Genomic DNA, 18040 nt, shown 5'->3' on the forward strand with positions numbered 1-18040 from the left:
GCCGGTATCGCCAGAACTATATACCTATATGGATACCGTATTTACTCGAATCTTAGCCGCACTCGAATCTAAGCCGCACCTGAAAAATGAGACTCGATATCAAGGGAAAAAAAATTTCCCGAATCTAAGCTGCACCTGAAATTTGAGACTCAAAACTCAAGGGGAGAGAAAAGTTTTAGGCCGCACCTCCAAATCGAAACAAAGTTGGTCCATTGTAATATGAGACACAATTAGGTCGAATGAATGACGATACATCTACAGTAGTTTGGTTTGAATCTTAAGCTTAGCAGTTAAGCTTTACCAGGTAGCCATTGCTATGCGTCAGGGGCTCCGTCCGTATTTATACGGGTACCCTTCCTTTTTCACGTGCTTTGTCTGGTTTGAATTGATTGCTTATTTTTTTTTTTTTTTGATCTGATGAAAGCCGTTCTCTTTGTTATAGGTGTTTACGTCACTCTAAGCTGAAAATGCATTACTGTACTGTGTCATGCATTGTTTGTTGCATTATGATAGCGAGTGTTTACGGCCTGTTGCCGCTCGCGGCATGGCTTGCTTTTGTGCACGCTACCGCCGGAGAGGAATCGTCTCATTAGCGAAACAATGGCAAGAGACTGCTATTTTTTGTTACTTACAATGCTGCTTTCTTTGATAATGATCAACAAGAACCAAATAACAGACGGTGTATGATAGAATATGTTCTGAACGAGAGTTTAGCGAAAATTTTTCTCCGTTTGAAAATCTTTGCAGGTGCCTCTTTAGTACATTACATTCTGCACAGAAATTAGAGTCATCTTAGATTTAAAAATCTAGTCAACTACCGTGCTTCATTTCTGACTGCATCACTACTAGGCATAAGAATAATACGAATATAAACATGAAATGATATGTATATTCTTCCGCGTTTGCTGTTGTCTCACTCTAGTTTCGTAGTTTATTAGGCAGACAGGATTTAAATGAGATAGCAGCCAACACAAAAGAATACATGGCAAAATGTTATATTCATATTATTCTTATGGTGAAGAGAATACTCCTATTAGCAACCAGGTAGGAAAGAATTCAGAACGTAGACTTGGCCATATTGACACACATCCCAAACCGTCTTGCCAGTCGGATTCTCGTAGTACACTGAAATGCTGCTACATTCGAAGATGAACAATACGGAATTTGTATTTACTTCTTTGGATAATGTATGAAAATGCAGTGGTCGAAACTCGGGGCGGAGAAAAAAGCTCGTCTTCCACCTTTCTTTTAAATTTATTTACTGACGCAGAGGTTTTGGCGCCAGTATTTATCTTCGTGCCTGCAAAGCATGCTTGTGTAGCGCTACATATATTCGATGGCAGAAGTTGGTTGTGGCGGCACCTACCAACATTTTTCAGAACTTCCGCTTACTTTGCACTCGATTCTAAGCCGCAAGCGGTGTTTTGGATCACGAAAACCGGAAAAAAGTGCGGCTTCGATTCGAGTAAATACGGTATCCATATAAGTATATATTAATTATATTTGGCGACTTCAATATTAATTCTGTATATGATTGTGCAAGAAAAATGATGTTGGCAGATCTCCTAAATTCATATGATCTGTTGCAGATTGTGTTTTTTTCCAACTAGGGTGCAGGGGTAGAGTAGCACAGCCATAGACAATATATTTTCATTCATTCTTCATTACTAGATGGGCATTCTGTTGGTAAAAGGGTGAATGGCCTTTCAGACTATGATGCACAAATTTTAACACTAAAAGGCTTTTGTACTCAAACAAATGTCACATCTAATTACAAACTAGGTAGGAAAGTTAATCCAACAGCAATAGAGAGTTTTTTAAACCTCATCAAGGAATAGTGCCAATAACATAGATAACAAATATAATGCTTTCCTTAACACATTTCTCATGCTCTTTGACAGTTGCTTTCCATTAGAATGTTCTAAATGGGGTACCAGTAGTAAAAGGCAGCTTGGGTGGCTGACTAGTGGGATAAGGATATCACGTAGAACAAAGAGGGGAATTATTTCACAATGTTAGAAGTAGTCACAATCAACAGTACTGCAAGGTGCCTAAAAATGTTATTAGGAAGGCAAAGAGTATGTGGTATGCAAATATAATAGCTAATTCACAGGATAAAATTAAAACCACATGACAAGTTGTGAAGCAAGTGTCTGGTCAGCAGCACAAGGTCGACGATATAAAGTCAGTTCATAGTAAAAATATTTTAAAAATATTTCTGTTACTGATAAATCAGATATATGTACAATATTAAACAATCATTTTCTCAACACTGCTAGTGAATTAAACAAATATTTAGTTTCTACAGGGAATGCCTTTCTGAGATTGATGTCTGAAATACTCCTCTGTGATACAGACAAGGGGGAGATTTGAGTCAATAATTAAATCGCCGAAGACTAAGGACACTCATGGATATGACGGAGTGCCTAGCAGAATATTAAAGTACTGTGCTGCACACATTAGCTCTGTATTTAGCCATATTTGTAATTTTTCCTTTAGGAATGGTCAGTTTCCCGAACGATTAAAGTACTCAGTAGTAAAGCCGCTTTATAAAAAGGGAGGAAGGGATAATGTAGACAATTTTAGACCTAATTCTACGCCATCAGTGTTTGCTAAAGGTATCGAAAAGGCTGTGTATGTAAGGATAATTGATCATTTTATATCACACAATTTGTTATCAAATGTACGGTTTGGCTTTAACAACTGAAAATGCTAGATTCTCTTTTCTCTGTGAGGTACTGGATGGGTTAAACAAAAGGTTTTGAATGCTAGGCATATTTTTTTTTATTTAACTAAGGCATTTGATAGTGTTGATCACAAAATATTGCTCCAGAAGCTAGAATACGGGGAGTAGCTCACAACTGGTTCACCTCTTACTTCAAGAGCAAACAGCTAAAGGTCATTCTCCACAGTATTGAGAATGACTGCGATGTGGGGTCTGAGGAGTTTTACGGGTAACTAAAATATTTCTGTTTGCTGATGATACTAGCTTGGTAGTAAAGGATGTTGTGTACAACACTGGCTCAGTTTCAAATAGTGCAGTTCATGAAAGAAGTTCATGGCATGTAGAAAATAAACTAACGCTACAACACAGTAAGACTCAGTTTTTACAGTTCCTAACACACAATTCAACAAAACCTGACATTTTAATTTCACAGAATGGACATATGATTAGTGAAACTGAACAGTTCTAATTTCTAGGTGTTCAGATAGAGAGTTAGCTGTCATGGAAAGCCCACGTTCAGGATTTTGTTCGAAGACTAAATGCTGCCATTTTTACTATTCGAACGGTATCAGAAGTAAGTGATCATTTGACATGAAAATTAGTCTACTTTGCTTATTTTCATTCGCTTATGTCATATGGTGTTATATTTTGGGGTAACTCTTCGCATTCTAAAAGGATATTTTTGGCTCAGAAACGGTCGGTTTGGGCAATAAGTGGTGTAAGTGCGTGAACCACTTGCCAACCCGTGTTCACTAGTCTGAGTATTCTGACATTGGCCTCTAAATATATTTATTCTTTACTGTCATTTCTTGTTAGCAATATTAGCTTATTGTCAAGAATAAGCAGCTTTCATTCAGTTAATACTTGGTAGAAATCAGACCTGCATTTGGATCGGACTTCTTTAACTCTTGTGCAGGAAGGTGTGCAGTATACTGCTGCATCCATTTTCAAAAAGCTACCACAATAATTCAAAAATCTTAGCAGTAATCCACGTGCTTTCAAATTGAAACTGAAGAGTTTCCTCATGGGTCACTCCTTCTATTCTGTCAAGGAGTTCCTTGAAAAATAAAGCTGATTCTTATTGTATTATTGATTGTGTTTACTTAAACTTATTGCTTGACTTTTTCAGGTTCATAATCATTTTATTTTTAGCTGTTATTACTTTTATGTTGTAATTTCATGTACTGACACGTTCCATGAATATTGGAGATTTGCTTATCAACTTGGTCCTACGGAACTTGACGTGTAAATAAAAATAAAAAATAACTACATAAATAACTTAGATGTATTCAAAAAGTGGAAACTCCAAGTTGGAATGTCAACAATATTATGAAAAGGACAAATTGCTGCTCACTGTAAAGATGACCCACTGAGTTGCAGACAGGTGTTTGGCCAAAGCCTTTTTCAGAAAGAAAACACACACACACATTCACACAAGCAAGCACACATCACTGCTACCATTGGCAGCTCCGGCTGCAATGCGACTATCACATGAATAGCCATCTGGAGTGGGTAGGGGGAGGAATAGCAGGGCGGGTGGGGAGAGAGGAGAGCTCTGTCTGGCAGGGCATGCAGGGACTATATAGTCTCTTTACAAGACTGCCAGGCACAGTATCGGGAGGTGGGGTGTGACCTTGTTATCCCTGCCCCCCTTTCTGCACCACTCCCTGTTGTTATTCAGGTGATACATTCCAGTCCGAGCTGCCAGTGGTTTGGGTCGTGTGCATGAGGCATTCACGTTTGTGTGAATAGGTGTGTGTGTGTGTGTGTGTGTGTGTGTGTGTGTGTGTGTGTGTGTGTGTGTTTTCTTTTCTGAAGAAGGCCTTGGTCGAAATTTATAATGTGTAACAGTCTTGTCATTGTGCCAGTCTGCAACTCAATGGGTCATCTTTACAGTGAGTAGCAATCTATTTTTTCCTAATATTGTTCACTGTATTCAAGAATATAAAAATAAATTAAGATATAGCAAACATTATAAAAATGTAATACAAGATGCCAGAATAAATTTTTACTCTGCAGTGGTGTGTGGGGCTTGGAAATTTCTTGGCAAATTAAAAAACTGTGTGTACATATGGGGGATTTCAACCCAGGAACTTTGCACTTTGCAGAGAAGTGCACTACTGACTGAGCTATCCAAGCACAACTCATGACCTCATAGCTCTACCTCCACTAGTATATCACATCCTGTCTTCCAACCTTCATCGAAGTTCTCCTGCATACCTTGCGGAACTAGCACTACTGGAAGGATGTATACTGCTTAGTTTAACGGACAGTTTCCAATTTTAATTAATCTGCCAGCAAATTTCAAGTTAGAGCACATAACATTGCGAAGTCAAAATTCAAGCAGTAAAAAATAAAATAAAAAATAGAATAAAATAAAATAAATTCACAGAGCTCAGCATTTGAGGCAGTACTGGCACAGGGGCATTTATTGCAATGTTCTGCCCTCTTCTGGTAAGTAAGTGAACTATTTGGCTAATCTCTTAAAGAAAAATATCATTCACCTTGAGACACAGCAAAGTGGAATGGTTTCACTTGGTACAATTCTACTCTTTACATATTTTTTTCTGTTACCTATTACACATGTAATGCAATACAATATGTTCCTGAAATTGCTAAATTAATAGTCATGCCGTATTTGACAAAACTTTATTATTCACCAGATAATTATCAGACTGTTGATGCCAATAGTGTGTGTAGTTTATACAGATATATTTAAAGAAATATTCTAAATTTAGTATACCCGTAAAGCAAGTGTACCTCATAATTCGAACCCCCTTAGAATTGTTTATTTCAAGACTGACATACCTTATTAGAAGCACCACACTTTTCTCTTTTAAACAAATTCTTTACTTTTTTTGGAAAACCAGACATTTCAAAAGTTATTTGTAGTCAAAAGTTTCATATTCCAGAAGGTGTGAATCTGAACATACGTTTATTCCACAACCCCAGTGTTGCAGTGTACTAGCAATGAATTTGCTGTTTCCAAAATTGTATACTTTCCTAGAACAACATATTTTATTAACTATTCAAATTACAAAAAATTAACTTTCTGGAGAATTCTTGACAACCTTGTAAAAAGCAAATATACAGAAAAACTTTCACATCGTAAAATAGTACGTATCAATTTGCCATTTTCTGATTATACCGCTTACACTTAATTAAGATAACTTCAATAGCTATTTTATTAATGTATATTATGCTTTCTTCAGCCTTTTGTGTTCACATGTAAAATGTAACACCTTAATGTTTTAATATTTTGTCATTTCAGCACTATGTGCATCTTTATGCAGGGGTCATGCATAATGCCTCAGCCAGTCAGGGGCAAGCGTCGGATATGTAAACATCTATGTAAGTTAGTTGTGGGCAAGCACTCAACCAGTTCACACAATATGTTCAGCTTACATCATGCAATTTTCAGTCAGTCGCCACCCATCATTCAATACATGATCATCATGTTGCTCATTTTTTGCCACTTGTGAATTTTGTGAAACCACTCATAATCTGTGTAGCTTATTGATCTGTGCTGAGCATCTATACTAATACAACACAAAAGAAGCAGATCATCATGAGTTTAATAACAATAAATGTGAATGAATGAAAAATGAAATGGGCTGTTTTGTGTTTCATCATGATTAACAATGTAAATCACCTAATAATCATCTGAAGATGATTGGGTTGTTAAAATTCCACAAGACTAATAAGTCATCAAACAGGTCAGTAAGACTTCAACCTGTTTTATCAAGCAAGGGGGCACAGTGGTTAGCACACTAGATCCATTTTTAAAAGGATAACGATTCACGTCTGTGTTCAGCCAATAAGTTTAGGTTTTCTGTGATTTCCCTAAACCATTCTGGGAAATTACTGGCATGCTTCCGTTGAAAGGGTATGGCGAATTTCCTTCTCCATCCTTGCCACAACCCGAACTTGTTCTCCGTCTCCAATAACCTCGTGTTGACATGACCTTAAACCCTAATATTCCTTCTTTCTTTCTTTCAACCTGTTTGTGCTTATTTCAACCAATATGGAGGTGTAGTGTTTGTCAGGAGAGTGTGTTTGATAGAATTTAATTCATTTTTTTACATTTATAATGGAGGATTTAAAAGAGAGTGAAATTCTGAGTATTCTAGATGAATTGCCTGATGATACTGGCTCAAATAGTGAGTTGGATGATATTGATTTGAATACCGATTTAGAAAGTTTTGAAGATATAGGTAATTAAAATTCTGCCAATTCTGTGGCCCATGTTATTTGTAAAGCTTATTTCCTTATTGTTTCAAACAGCTGAAGACTATGATGAGGCCAAAACGATGCAGACTTCTCCTTCAACAGCTGCACTGCAGAAAAAAATTTAGAAAATATTACACAAGATCCTCCTCTCATTGAACCTGGATGGGGTGCCATGTATGCACTGCACTTACTTCCCGTTTTCCAAGAAACACTTGTATTGTATTGTATTGTATGTTAACCAGGGGCCTAGAAAAAACCGAGAGGCTCCGTCCCCACCACAGCCGCAGTGGTCCACAACCCCACGACGACTACTGCATTCCACTGCACCCCTCCGCCACCCCACACCGAACCACTCTTTCAGGGTCATTGTGCGGTTCGGCCCCCGGTGGATTTACATAGCACGTAACATGAAGGCTGCTTGGGGATAGAGGCACACGGTCCCTGCCTTGCACACAGATGATGAGCAGCATATGAAAGAAACAACGATGCATAATTTCTATGAACGCCAAAGTTACACAAGAAGGTAATTATCATTTTCGTATATTTTTCAGTCAATAATGAAATTGTATTGTGACAAATTGAACAACATTGCTATAAAATGCTACCACAAACAATATTGTTTACTAACTAAGTTTAGCACTGACTGAATCTAAGTTGACAACTACTGATTCTACCACTCCCTGCAGCCACCATGAAACATGCCATGTTGCTGTGCAAATGTGGGCACGATGACAAAGAAACCTTTGGTTGAATAAGGTCAGCCACACCATCTAGTTGCAGTATGATCGTTCTTTACCCCCTCTCACTGTACACCACACCCTTTTCATTTCCACCATCACCCTCCTGAGCAAAGATCACTGCTCAATCAGGTGACAGTGGTGGAAGACTACAGTGCTGGTGGCTCTGAGCGTGCATGTGCCGCATCTAGTGTATTGGTTTATTGCTCCACCTAATGCCCCCTCAATTTGACAGGTTTCCCATCAACGAAGTTGTTGATATTATGATGTCATTTTATCAATTCATAAACATTGATCAAAACATGCATTCATGTTTCTCCTTCATCTTATCATTCATTAGGTATTCTGAATAACAATAACACTACTCACCACTCAATAAACATCCTAATTATAACAATTAAAAAGTCAATAATGATAAAGTGTTTCCAAAAGCAGCATAGCTGTATGAAGGTGCAGCTACCGGTTTGATGTCAGTTTAGATGCATCTTCAGGTTTATAATGATTATATTTCCGTAATGTAAATGGGCAATTAGAGTCCTGGTTTCAGGAAATCCTCCACATCAAGAGTCAAACCCCAATGGTGGGTAACCATAATAAAATTGAGTACACCAAAAGATGCTAGTTGAAATGCGCACAGCATGACTGCTGAATGAGTCAGGACAGATAACATCCTGTAGAACATATTATAAGGTCCAGTAGACACCAACTGTATAGAAACCAATGAAGTAAAATTTAAAATCCAGTATAATGTGTGTACATTGCCATATTGCTAATAGGTCTATGTGGTGTAAGCAGCCTGCGGTGGCTAGCATTCTGGTCTCAGTTGCCAGAGTTGGCTGTCATGTGCGTAAGACGTACCTGCTTGTGTGAATGCATGCATGGTGTGTGTTTCTATTCCTTTTTCTGACAAAGGCTGTGGCTGAAACCTTATGTGTAAGTGTCTTTTAATTGTGCCTGTCTGCAAACTTAACATGTCATCTTTACAGTAAGTGGCAATCCTATCTTCTTCTATGATGTTAATAATTTTAGTCAGCTTTGCTAATAATCTGTACAGCTACCATAATACAACTGGTGAAATATCCTGCTTCATATATGTTCAGCAGAAATTCCTTACAACTGTAAAAAGCTGCCAAATGAGTAATGATGTTTTATAGTACTGCTCTGAAGAAAAAAAAATCAGTTTGCACTGTTACATTATAGAGACAACTGTACTACTAATTATATGTTGATATACAAACATTAGCTATTTGAGGTACCGTAATAATGAGAGGGAAATATATGGTAATTTTATGGTGTCAATCTCACCTTTAGAGCAAGCATCTGCAAAACAGAAAGCAGGTTGAGCATGAAACCATCTCCAGCAAGCATGCGTTCATCTGCATGTATCTGAGCTCTTTTCTCATTGGTCCGCAACAAGGTTGATATATATGACAGTGTAGGTTCACGAGAACTGTTGTTTACAAGTATATCATGGAATACCTTATGCAATATCACCTGTAATCACAAAAATAATGGTTATATTTTCAAACTGAAAATGGTAAATAATGTTACAAAAAGAAAGGCAGCCATAACATTTGATACGATTGCTATTACATTAACTGAAATAATATACATAATAATGAAATGGGTGGTGAGGATGTAACACGCTTAAGGCCAAATTCAGTTTTGTCAGAAGAAGAAGAAGAAGAAGAAGAAGAAGAAGAAGAAAATGAAATGGTACATTTAGAGGAAAGCAGTAATATCGCAAACTGGAACACCATTTCAATTACAAATTATTACAGAGCTCATAATGCTAAACCACCACTGCCTATGTTGACTGAAGCACATAAAGCAAAAGGCCCCACTGTAATACAGCATGGGTTACAGTATCTAAATTTGCCAGACCAAGCACAAGTAATGTGATAAAAGGTGCATGGAAATTGTTCATATACATTCTGGTAAATGATGGAGATTATTTGAAATCAACAGTGGACAGTTAGAAAATGATACACTCTTAAAAAGACACTGCAGAAAATTCTATAAACTCTACAGCATTGAGAGAGTTTTGTTTTTCATACTTCCTGTCATTTTAAGGCGGTAGCGAATTGTGGGAGGGATCAAATAGTGGGTTGATAACTACTTATTTAAGATTTAGATGACTTACAAAATTTATCAAAAAGTCACGAAACCAAATAAAGATCATAATAAAAGGAGGGGGGGGGGGGGGGGCAAGAGCAGATAACCTACTCTACGATGCTAAACACGCAATGGACTGCAAGAGCAGTCCATCAAAAAATCTACAGAGACTGTATTGGACCTAAAGCTCCAATGGCCATGAAGATCAACAAGTGCCCATCTGCAACGAAACACATCATCTTTATGGTCGGTAGCAATCTATCCTTTCCATATTGTTGGTATTGCAACCTGGATTTTCCACTGTTTAAATAAAAGTCTTTGAGATACAACACTTCCATCTATTAATCACCTAGTTTATCTGGCCTACACCTTCTATTCCAGCCTTTAACAATCCTGCTGTGTGCCCAGGAGATTTTAACAGTCACTGTCAGCTGGGGATATTCTGATGATGAGGAAATGTATGGAACACATGGACCTTCATTTAGGGTTCAATGCAAGGAGAAAAATAATTATCATAGAAACAACTCAGATTACACTGTCAAATAATGGAAAATCCTGGATGGAATGTAACAATATTATGAGAAGGAAAGTTGCTACTCACCATATAGTAGAGATGTTGAGTCGCACATAAGCTCTACAAAAAGACTCTCACAATTAAAGATTTTGACCATTAAAGCCTTCATCAACAATCAACACACACACACACACAAACGCACACACACTCACGTAAATGCAACTCACACACACAACTGCAGTCTCAGGCAACAATGAGTGTGGTTTTCAGTTGACTGACTCCGACTTGTGTGTGGGTTGAGCGAGAGCGAGAGAGAGAGAGAGAGAGAGAGAGAGAGAGAGAGAGTGTGTGTGTTGTTGTTGACGAAGGCCTTAATGGTCGAAAGCTTTAATTGTGGGAGTCTTTTTGTTGTGCCTATCTGCGATGCAGCATCTCCACTATATGGTGAATAATATTATCAGATTACAATGTTTAGTTTAGGAAAAGTGTCACCAAATTTAGGGAAAGTACCACCAAACTACCCACACAGCCAACACTGCTCAACCACTGTAAATATTGGATTTCAGCTGCCAGTAACTAGAACAGTCCAGAAAGCATGCTTGAACTTCTGAAACAAAAACAAAGTTTGACTCACACCTATGCTGGGTTCAATCCTATATAGAAAACCACTGATGTTTCTTGAGGGTAGTTGCAAATCCTAGCATACTTTGTGGGTTCCTGTGCTGAAGTGCTGAGACAGAGAATCTTTATCATGAATATTAGAGAATGGGAAATCATCACTAAGGCTACCAACTTCTACAGTTAACTAACATGCAAACCATTAGAGCAGCTAAACTGCATCCATCCAAGTACGAAAGGATAGTCCCCAATGAGAGCCTTGGAGCTGCTACCTCTATCCTGAACATCCATCCATAAATAACCCATCACAAGTAGCAAAGCAGATAGAACAATGCCCAAAGTAAATCCCAGCTGATCAAGGATGTACAAAAACTGTCTAAGAAAAACTGAGAATAGACACTCTTATTGAAAACCCTATTTTGTCTGCTGCCTTTACTAAAGAACAATGAAACAGGCTGCAATTTAATTGAAAATGAGGATGGCAGCCAAACTGGATAATTTTTCCTGAATTTATAAAACCTGGGATACCCCAGTAGAGACTTGTTTGATCATTTCCATGAAGGTATTCTAAGAATGGGATGATGCCCAGCGAGTTTAAAATAGTTGAAACTAGTACCTTACTAAACCCAAGGAAACCCAGTAAAGATCCAACACTTACCACCATACTGCTCGAGAACAATGTTATTCCTCTTGAACAAGTTGACATTAGAACTAACCTCAGTTACTGCAAACAAGTCTAACTTTGACATCAAATGTTGGATCAGTATTCCAAACAGGTCTGAAATCAGGAGTTGTGTTCATGGACTCTACTGCTACTTATGACAGTGTATGGCTATATGGACCCATGCTGCAGCTAACAAAAATGATTCCTTCCTCAAAGCTTAGCAGGCTCATGAAGAACATGATAATAAATCGATATTATGAAAAGAATAGATGGTTACTCACCATAACAATGACATGGTGAGTTCCAGGCAGGTTCAACCAAAAAACAATTAGACACTTAGCTTCCAGCTAAAGCCTTGTTTAGAAAAGAAAGGAAAACACACATACATTCTCACAGGAAGTTGTGCATGAGGCATGCCTGCTTGTCTGAATGTGCGTGTTTTCTTTTCTTTCCTGAAGACAGTTTTGGCCAAAAGCTAAGTGTGTAATAGCCCTTTCGTTGTGGCTGTATGCAAATTAATGTGTCATGTTTATGGTGAGTAGCGATCTATCCTTTTCATAATACTGGCGATACCCCAGACTGGACTTCCCATTGTTTAATAAATCAACTCTCTACACTCACCATAGACATTCAGTTAACCTTTGTATAAAAAAGGGCTACCACAATCCTCAGTATTAGTTCTGCTTCTACTTACCTTGCGTCTTTGACATGTTAGTAATGAAGGCACAAAAATTCTCCTACACCAATGATATGGTAAAAGCCAAACAAATGAAAAATCTAAATGAAAGAGGACATTCTGATAGTACGAGGGTTGCCCAGTAAATAATGCCCCATATTTTTTTTCTCCGAAATAAAAAATATTAGAAATGTGAAACTTTAGGTGCGAGTTATTTGAAGTTTCCCGCGTGTGTACGCAAAGTTTCAATTTCCTCCGACAGAGAGCGGTGGTGTAGGAATGTTCTAAAATGGCGTCTGCAAGTGACATCCGTCAGAAACAACGTGCAGTGATTGAATTTCTCGTAGCAGAGGAAGAAACCGTGGGCAATATCCATAAACGCTTGTGCAACGTCTACGGAACATCTGCAGTCGATAGGAGTACTGTTGGTCGCTGGGCACAGAGGGTGAAAGCATCTGAGGGCCGTGCTGCGGAGCTCCGAGATTTGCCGCGGTCGGGAAGGCCTCCCACGGCTGGCACGCCTGACATGTTGCAGCGGGCTGATGTTCTCATTCGACGGGATCGACGCATTACGACTCGACAATTGGCACTGGAGTTGTCAGTAAGCAAAGGAAGTGTGGATGTGATTATCAATCAGCTTGGATACTCAAAAGTGTGTGCAAGATGGGTTCCTCGGTGTCTTACTGTCGATCACAAATCCCAAAGAAAAGACATTTCTTTCGATTTGTTGCGACGCTTTCACGTTGACGGGGAGGCCTTTTTGTCACGGATTGTGACAGGTGATGAAACTTGGGTGCATCATTTTGAGCCCGAAACAAAAAGACAATCGATGGAATGGCGTCATGCTTATTCTCCACAGAAGAAAAAATTCAAAACAGGTCCTTCAGCCGGAAAAGTCATGATGACTGTGTTTTGGGATTGCGAGGGCGTAATTCTCATTGATGTGATGCCAAAAGGCAGTACCATTAATTCAGAGGCTTATGTCAAAACATTAGACAAACTTAAGCAGCGCTTCCGGCGCCTTGGGCGTCATGTTAACCCACAGGATGTTTTGATTCAGCATGATAACGCTCGTCCTCACACAAGTTTGAGGACTTGTGAACACATCGCGAAACTGGGTTGGATAGTGTTACCCCATCCACCCTACAGCCCCGATTTGGCTCCTTCAGACTTTCACTTGTTTGGGCCAATGAAGAATTTCATTCGTGGAAGACGTTTTGCCGATGACGAAGAAGTGATTCACGAAGTGACAACCTGGCTCCGTAGGCAGAGTAAAGATTTTTACCGGCAGGGAATACACGCTCTTGTGTCTCGCTGGAAAAAGGCCGTCGAACTTGAAGGAGATTATGTGGAAAAATAAAGCAAGTAGACAAAACATCAGTCTTTCACATATGTAAATTTGATTGTTGTGGAATAAATACTTCTGGAGAAAAAAAATATGGGGCATTATTTACTGGGCAACCCTCGTAGATTTGAAACAGTGAATGCCATCAATGTCATCAACTCTCAAACAAATTGAAACTGGAGTTGCAGCAAAGTAAATAGGAAAATACATATCTGGCACATTGGTTTGCCTATTCATTAGCCAAAAAATTTTACATAGAAACAATGTTGGAATGGAGAATAAGAGATACGCAGGAAAGCCATTGCAGACAGTGTGATCACTAAGATCTAACAGGCTAGAGAAATTAATGTGGTGGAGGGTTCTAACAATGATTCACTCATTCATTTACGAGATCTGTTCAAACAATTCCCGAACTTTGTCCAAAACATTTTTCAGCACTTCCCTTCTACTTGCTCTGCATGGACTCCTGAATATTCTCATCCACAATTGATACACCACCCCCAATGCAGTTTCCACTTATGGAAACCATCTTGCTACAACTCTTGCTGGATCGCACGAAGCGCTGTCTGCAAATTTTCTTCTATCTCATCTATCTTTGCAAATCTTTGTCCATTCAACAAAGTTTTCAACTTTGGAAACAAAAATAAGTCCACAGGGGTCAGGTCTGGAAAGTACAGAGGATGAGGTAGCACGCCAATTTGGTTTTTGTGCAATAGTCATGCACCAATGGGAATGAACGTATGGGTGCGTTAAGATTCAAGAGCCATGAATTGCCTCACCACATTCCAGGCCGTTTCTGTCTCACATTTACTTGCAGGCATCACAACATGTGCTGATAGTACCATCGATTAATGGTTGCTTCCTGTGACATAAATTCAGGATGAACTAAGCCTTTGAAGTCAAAGGAAACTATCAGTATGTCTTTGAAATTTGAACTGACAAGCTTTTTTTGGTCTTTGAGAACCTTTTCCATCCTATTGTGAAGACAGGATCTTGGTCTCAAGATCACAACAGTAGATTCATATCTCATCACTAGTTGTGATTCTCTTTAGTAACATCTCATTCTCATTTACATGATAAAAAAGCTCTTCACAGATTGTAAGGTGAATGTCTTTCTGGCCTTGACTCCAACCATGGGATGAACTTGGCGGCAACACGATGCATTCCAGGATGCTGTGTCAGGATTAGATGACATGATCTAATTGAGATGTTACGTTCTTCTGCAATCTCTCAGATAGTCACTCACTGATTGGCATGCACAATTTCGTTGCCCTGACATCAGCATCGCCAGTAGACGATGAAGATTGTTCTGGATGAGGGTCATTTCTAACTTCTGCCTGGCCATTTTTAAATCATGTGAACCATTTGTAGTACTGAATTTTGTACAAGCACTCATCACCATATGCTTCCTGCATCATTTGATGTGTCTCTGTAAAGGTTTTCTTAAGTTTCATGCAAAATTTAATGCAGACGTGTTGCTGTAACTCTGCCATCTCAAAATTTCCAAACTGTACGATACAACATTCTACTCCATACAGCACTGAACAATAACTAACAGATGCGCAACAATGAAACTTCCGGCAGTTACACATTAAACACCGGCATGTGTAGGGACACCGACCACATTTTGTTCCAACACACTCTGCTGCAAAATTACGAATATTCTGTGATTTTTTGAACAGACCGTGTATCTAAAGTATTTTAGATAACTATCACAAATCTACACACACATTGGGAAAGGCTTTAGATTTCTATAAAAAATCCAAACACGCGATGGGAAAGGCTTTAGATAACTATAAAAAATCTACACACGCTCTGAGAAAGGCGGATAAGTATTTGAGTCTCACAATCGCTAAATGAAAAACTAAAACTCTGGTGATTCAATATGTTGCTCAGTCATGAAAAAAAATTATGTAATGACAACGAGTTACTCTGTTAAGGATAAAAGGTGTAGAAGAGAGAGCAAATTCAATAATAATGTAATAATGTTGACATGCAAAGGAACAACTTGGTGGTTCCTCTAACACCATAAAATGTGAATAAATGATGAAATTTTATAAACAGTTTTCCATTGTTTCACATTCTCTCTCTCTCTCTCTCTCTCTCTCATGAATGGACACAATCAGTAAACAGCATTGGTTATTCACAATTCTATTCGGTCTAGTATGTGACAAATCTACAGCTATACTCTGCAAACTACCATTAAGGGCATGGCAGAGGGTACATCCCATTATACCAGTTATAGGGCTGCTCCACACTTGGAGTCTGGGAAAAGTGATTGAATGCTTCTGTGTGTGCTTTAATTATTCTAATGTTACCCTCGTAATCCCTACATGAGCAATATGAAGGGGATTGTAGTATATTCCTAGAGTCATCACTTAAAGCCGATTCTTGAAAGTTAGTTACTAGAATTTCTTGGGATAGTTTATGCCTATCTTCACAAGTTTACCAGTTCAGTTTCTTGAATATCTTTGAGACACTCTCACATGGATCAAACAAACCTGTGACAATTTGTGCCACCCTCTTCTGCATACATCCAATATCCCCTGTTGATCCTATTTGGTATGGGACACACACACTTGAGCAATGTTCTAGAATGTCTCATAGAAGTGATTTGTAAGCAATTTCCTTTGTAGATTGATTGCATTTGCCCGGTATTCATCCAATAAACCACAGTCTAGCACCTGCTTTACCCACAACTGAGCGTATGTGATCATTCCATTTCATATCCCTACAAAGTGCGCTACGTCCAGGTATTTGCACGAGTTGGCCAACTCCAAATGTGACACTCTGACACAATAGTAATAGGATGCTAAGTTTTTTTCATTTTGTTAAATGCACAACTTTAAATTTCTAAAGATTTAAAGAAAGTTGCCTATTTTTGCACCACTTTGAAATCTTATCAAGATCTGATTGAAAATTTATGCAGCTTCTTTCAGATGGTACGTCACCATAGATAACTGCATCATCTGCAAAATAGTCTGAAGTTACTATTAATATAGTCTGCAAGATCATTGATACACAACATGAACAGCAAGGGTCTTAACACACTTCCTTGGGGGATATCTGAAGTTACTCCTAGACGATGACTTTCCATCCAAGGTAACATGCTGCATCCTCCCAACCAAAAAGTTTTCAATTCACTCACAAATTCACTTGATACCCCATACGATTGCACTTTTGACAATAAGTGTAGGCTTTTCGGAAATCAAGAAGTACTGTCTCTATCTGCCTACCTTGATCCAAAAACCTCCAGCATGTCACGTGAGAAAAGTGTGAGTTGGATTTCACGTGACTGATGTTTTCGGAATTCCTGCTGGTTGGCATGTAGGAGATCATTCCGTTCGAGATACGGTAGTCTCTTCACCAGTCTGTGGTGGATGGGCGAGCCACTTCAAGTGAACAGTTTAGTAAACAATACACAGTCAGCCACCAATTGTTGCAATCGAATTAGTACCTTCTTCAACTTTACTGTGATGGTGTTAGTGAGTATTTCCTACAATACGTCTCAAGCAGGTAGTTAAAAACGGGAACACAAGACATTGACTTTAGTTGAAAAATCCAAAATTATTATAAAATTAAACCAAAGAGAAAAAAATTAATGATTTAACCTCATTTTATGGTGTTAGACATGTTACCATTTGTTGTTGTTGTTGTGGTCTTCAGTCCTGAGACTGGTTTGATGCAGCTCTCCATGCTACTCTATCCTGTGCAAGCTTCTTCTTCTCCCAGTACCTACTGCAACCTACATCCTTCTGAATCTGCTTAGTGTATTCATCTCTTGGTCCCCCTCTACGATTTTTACCCTCCACGCTGCCCTCCAATGCTAAATTTGTGATCCCTTGATGCCTCAAAACATGTCCTACCAACCGATCCCTTCTTCTAGTCAAGTTGTGCCACAAACTTCTCTTCTCCCCAATCCTATTCAACACCTCCTCATTAGTTACGTGATCTACCTACCTAATCTTCAGCATTCTTCTGTAGCACCACATTTCGAAAGCTTCTATTCTCTTCTTGTCCAAACTAGTTATCGTCCATGTTTCACTTCCATACATGGCTACACTCCATACAAATACTTTCAGAAACGACTTCCTGACACTTAAGTCTATACTCGACGTTAACAAATTTCTCTTCTTCAGAAACGATTTCCTTGCCATTGCCAGTCTACATTTTATATCCTCTCTACTTCGACCATCATCAGTTATTTTACTCCCTAAATAGCAAAACTCCTTTACTACTTTAAGTGTGTCATTTCCTAATCTAATCCCTTCAGCATCACCCGACTTAATTAGACTACATTCCATTATCCTCGTTTTGCTTTTGTTGATGTTCATCTTATATCCTCCTTTCAAGACACTGTCCATTCCGTTCAACTGCTCTTCCAAGTCCTTTGCTGTCTCCGACAGAATTACAATG

General features: G+C 38.7%; 1 protein-coding gene across 1 annotated transcript in view; it reads right to left on the reverse strand.

The window, feature by feature from the left end:
• Positions 1-18040, reverse strand: part of LOC126237011 (ubiquitin conjugation factor E4 B) — a 313737-nt gene that overhangs the window by 178070 nt on the left and 117627 nt on the right. The window contains exon 10 of the mRNA XM_049946739.1: positions 8998-9186. Within this exon, the coding sequence (XP_049802696.1) occupies positions 8998-9186 (189 nt within the window). The remainder of the gene's footprint in view (positions 1-8997; positions 9187-18040) is intronic.

Source organism: Schistocerca nitens, chromosome 2 (genome assembly GCF_023898315.1).
Source record: "Schistocerca nitens isolate TAMUIC-IGC-003100 chromosome 2, iqSchNite1.1, whole genome shotgun sequence".
NCBI classification, from domain to species: domain Eukaryota; kingdom Metazoa; phylum Arthropoda; class Insecta; order Orthoptera; family Acrididae; genus Schistocerca; species Schistocerca nitens.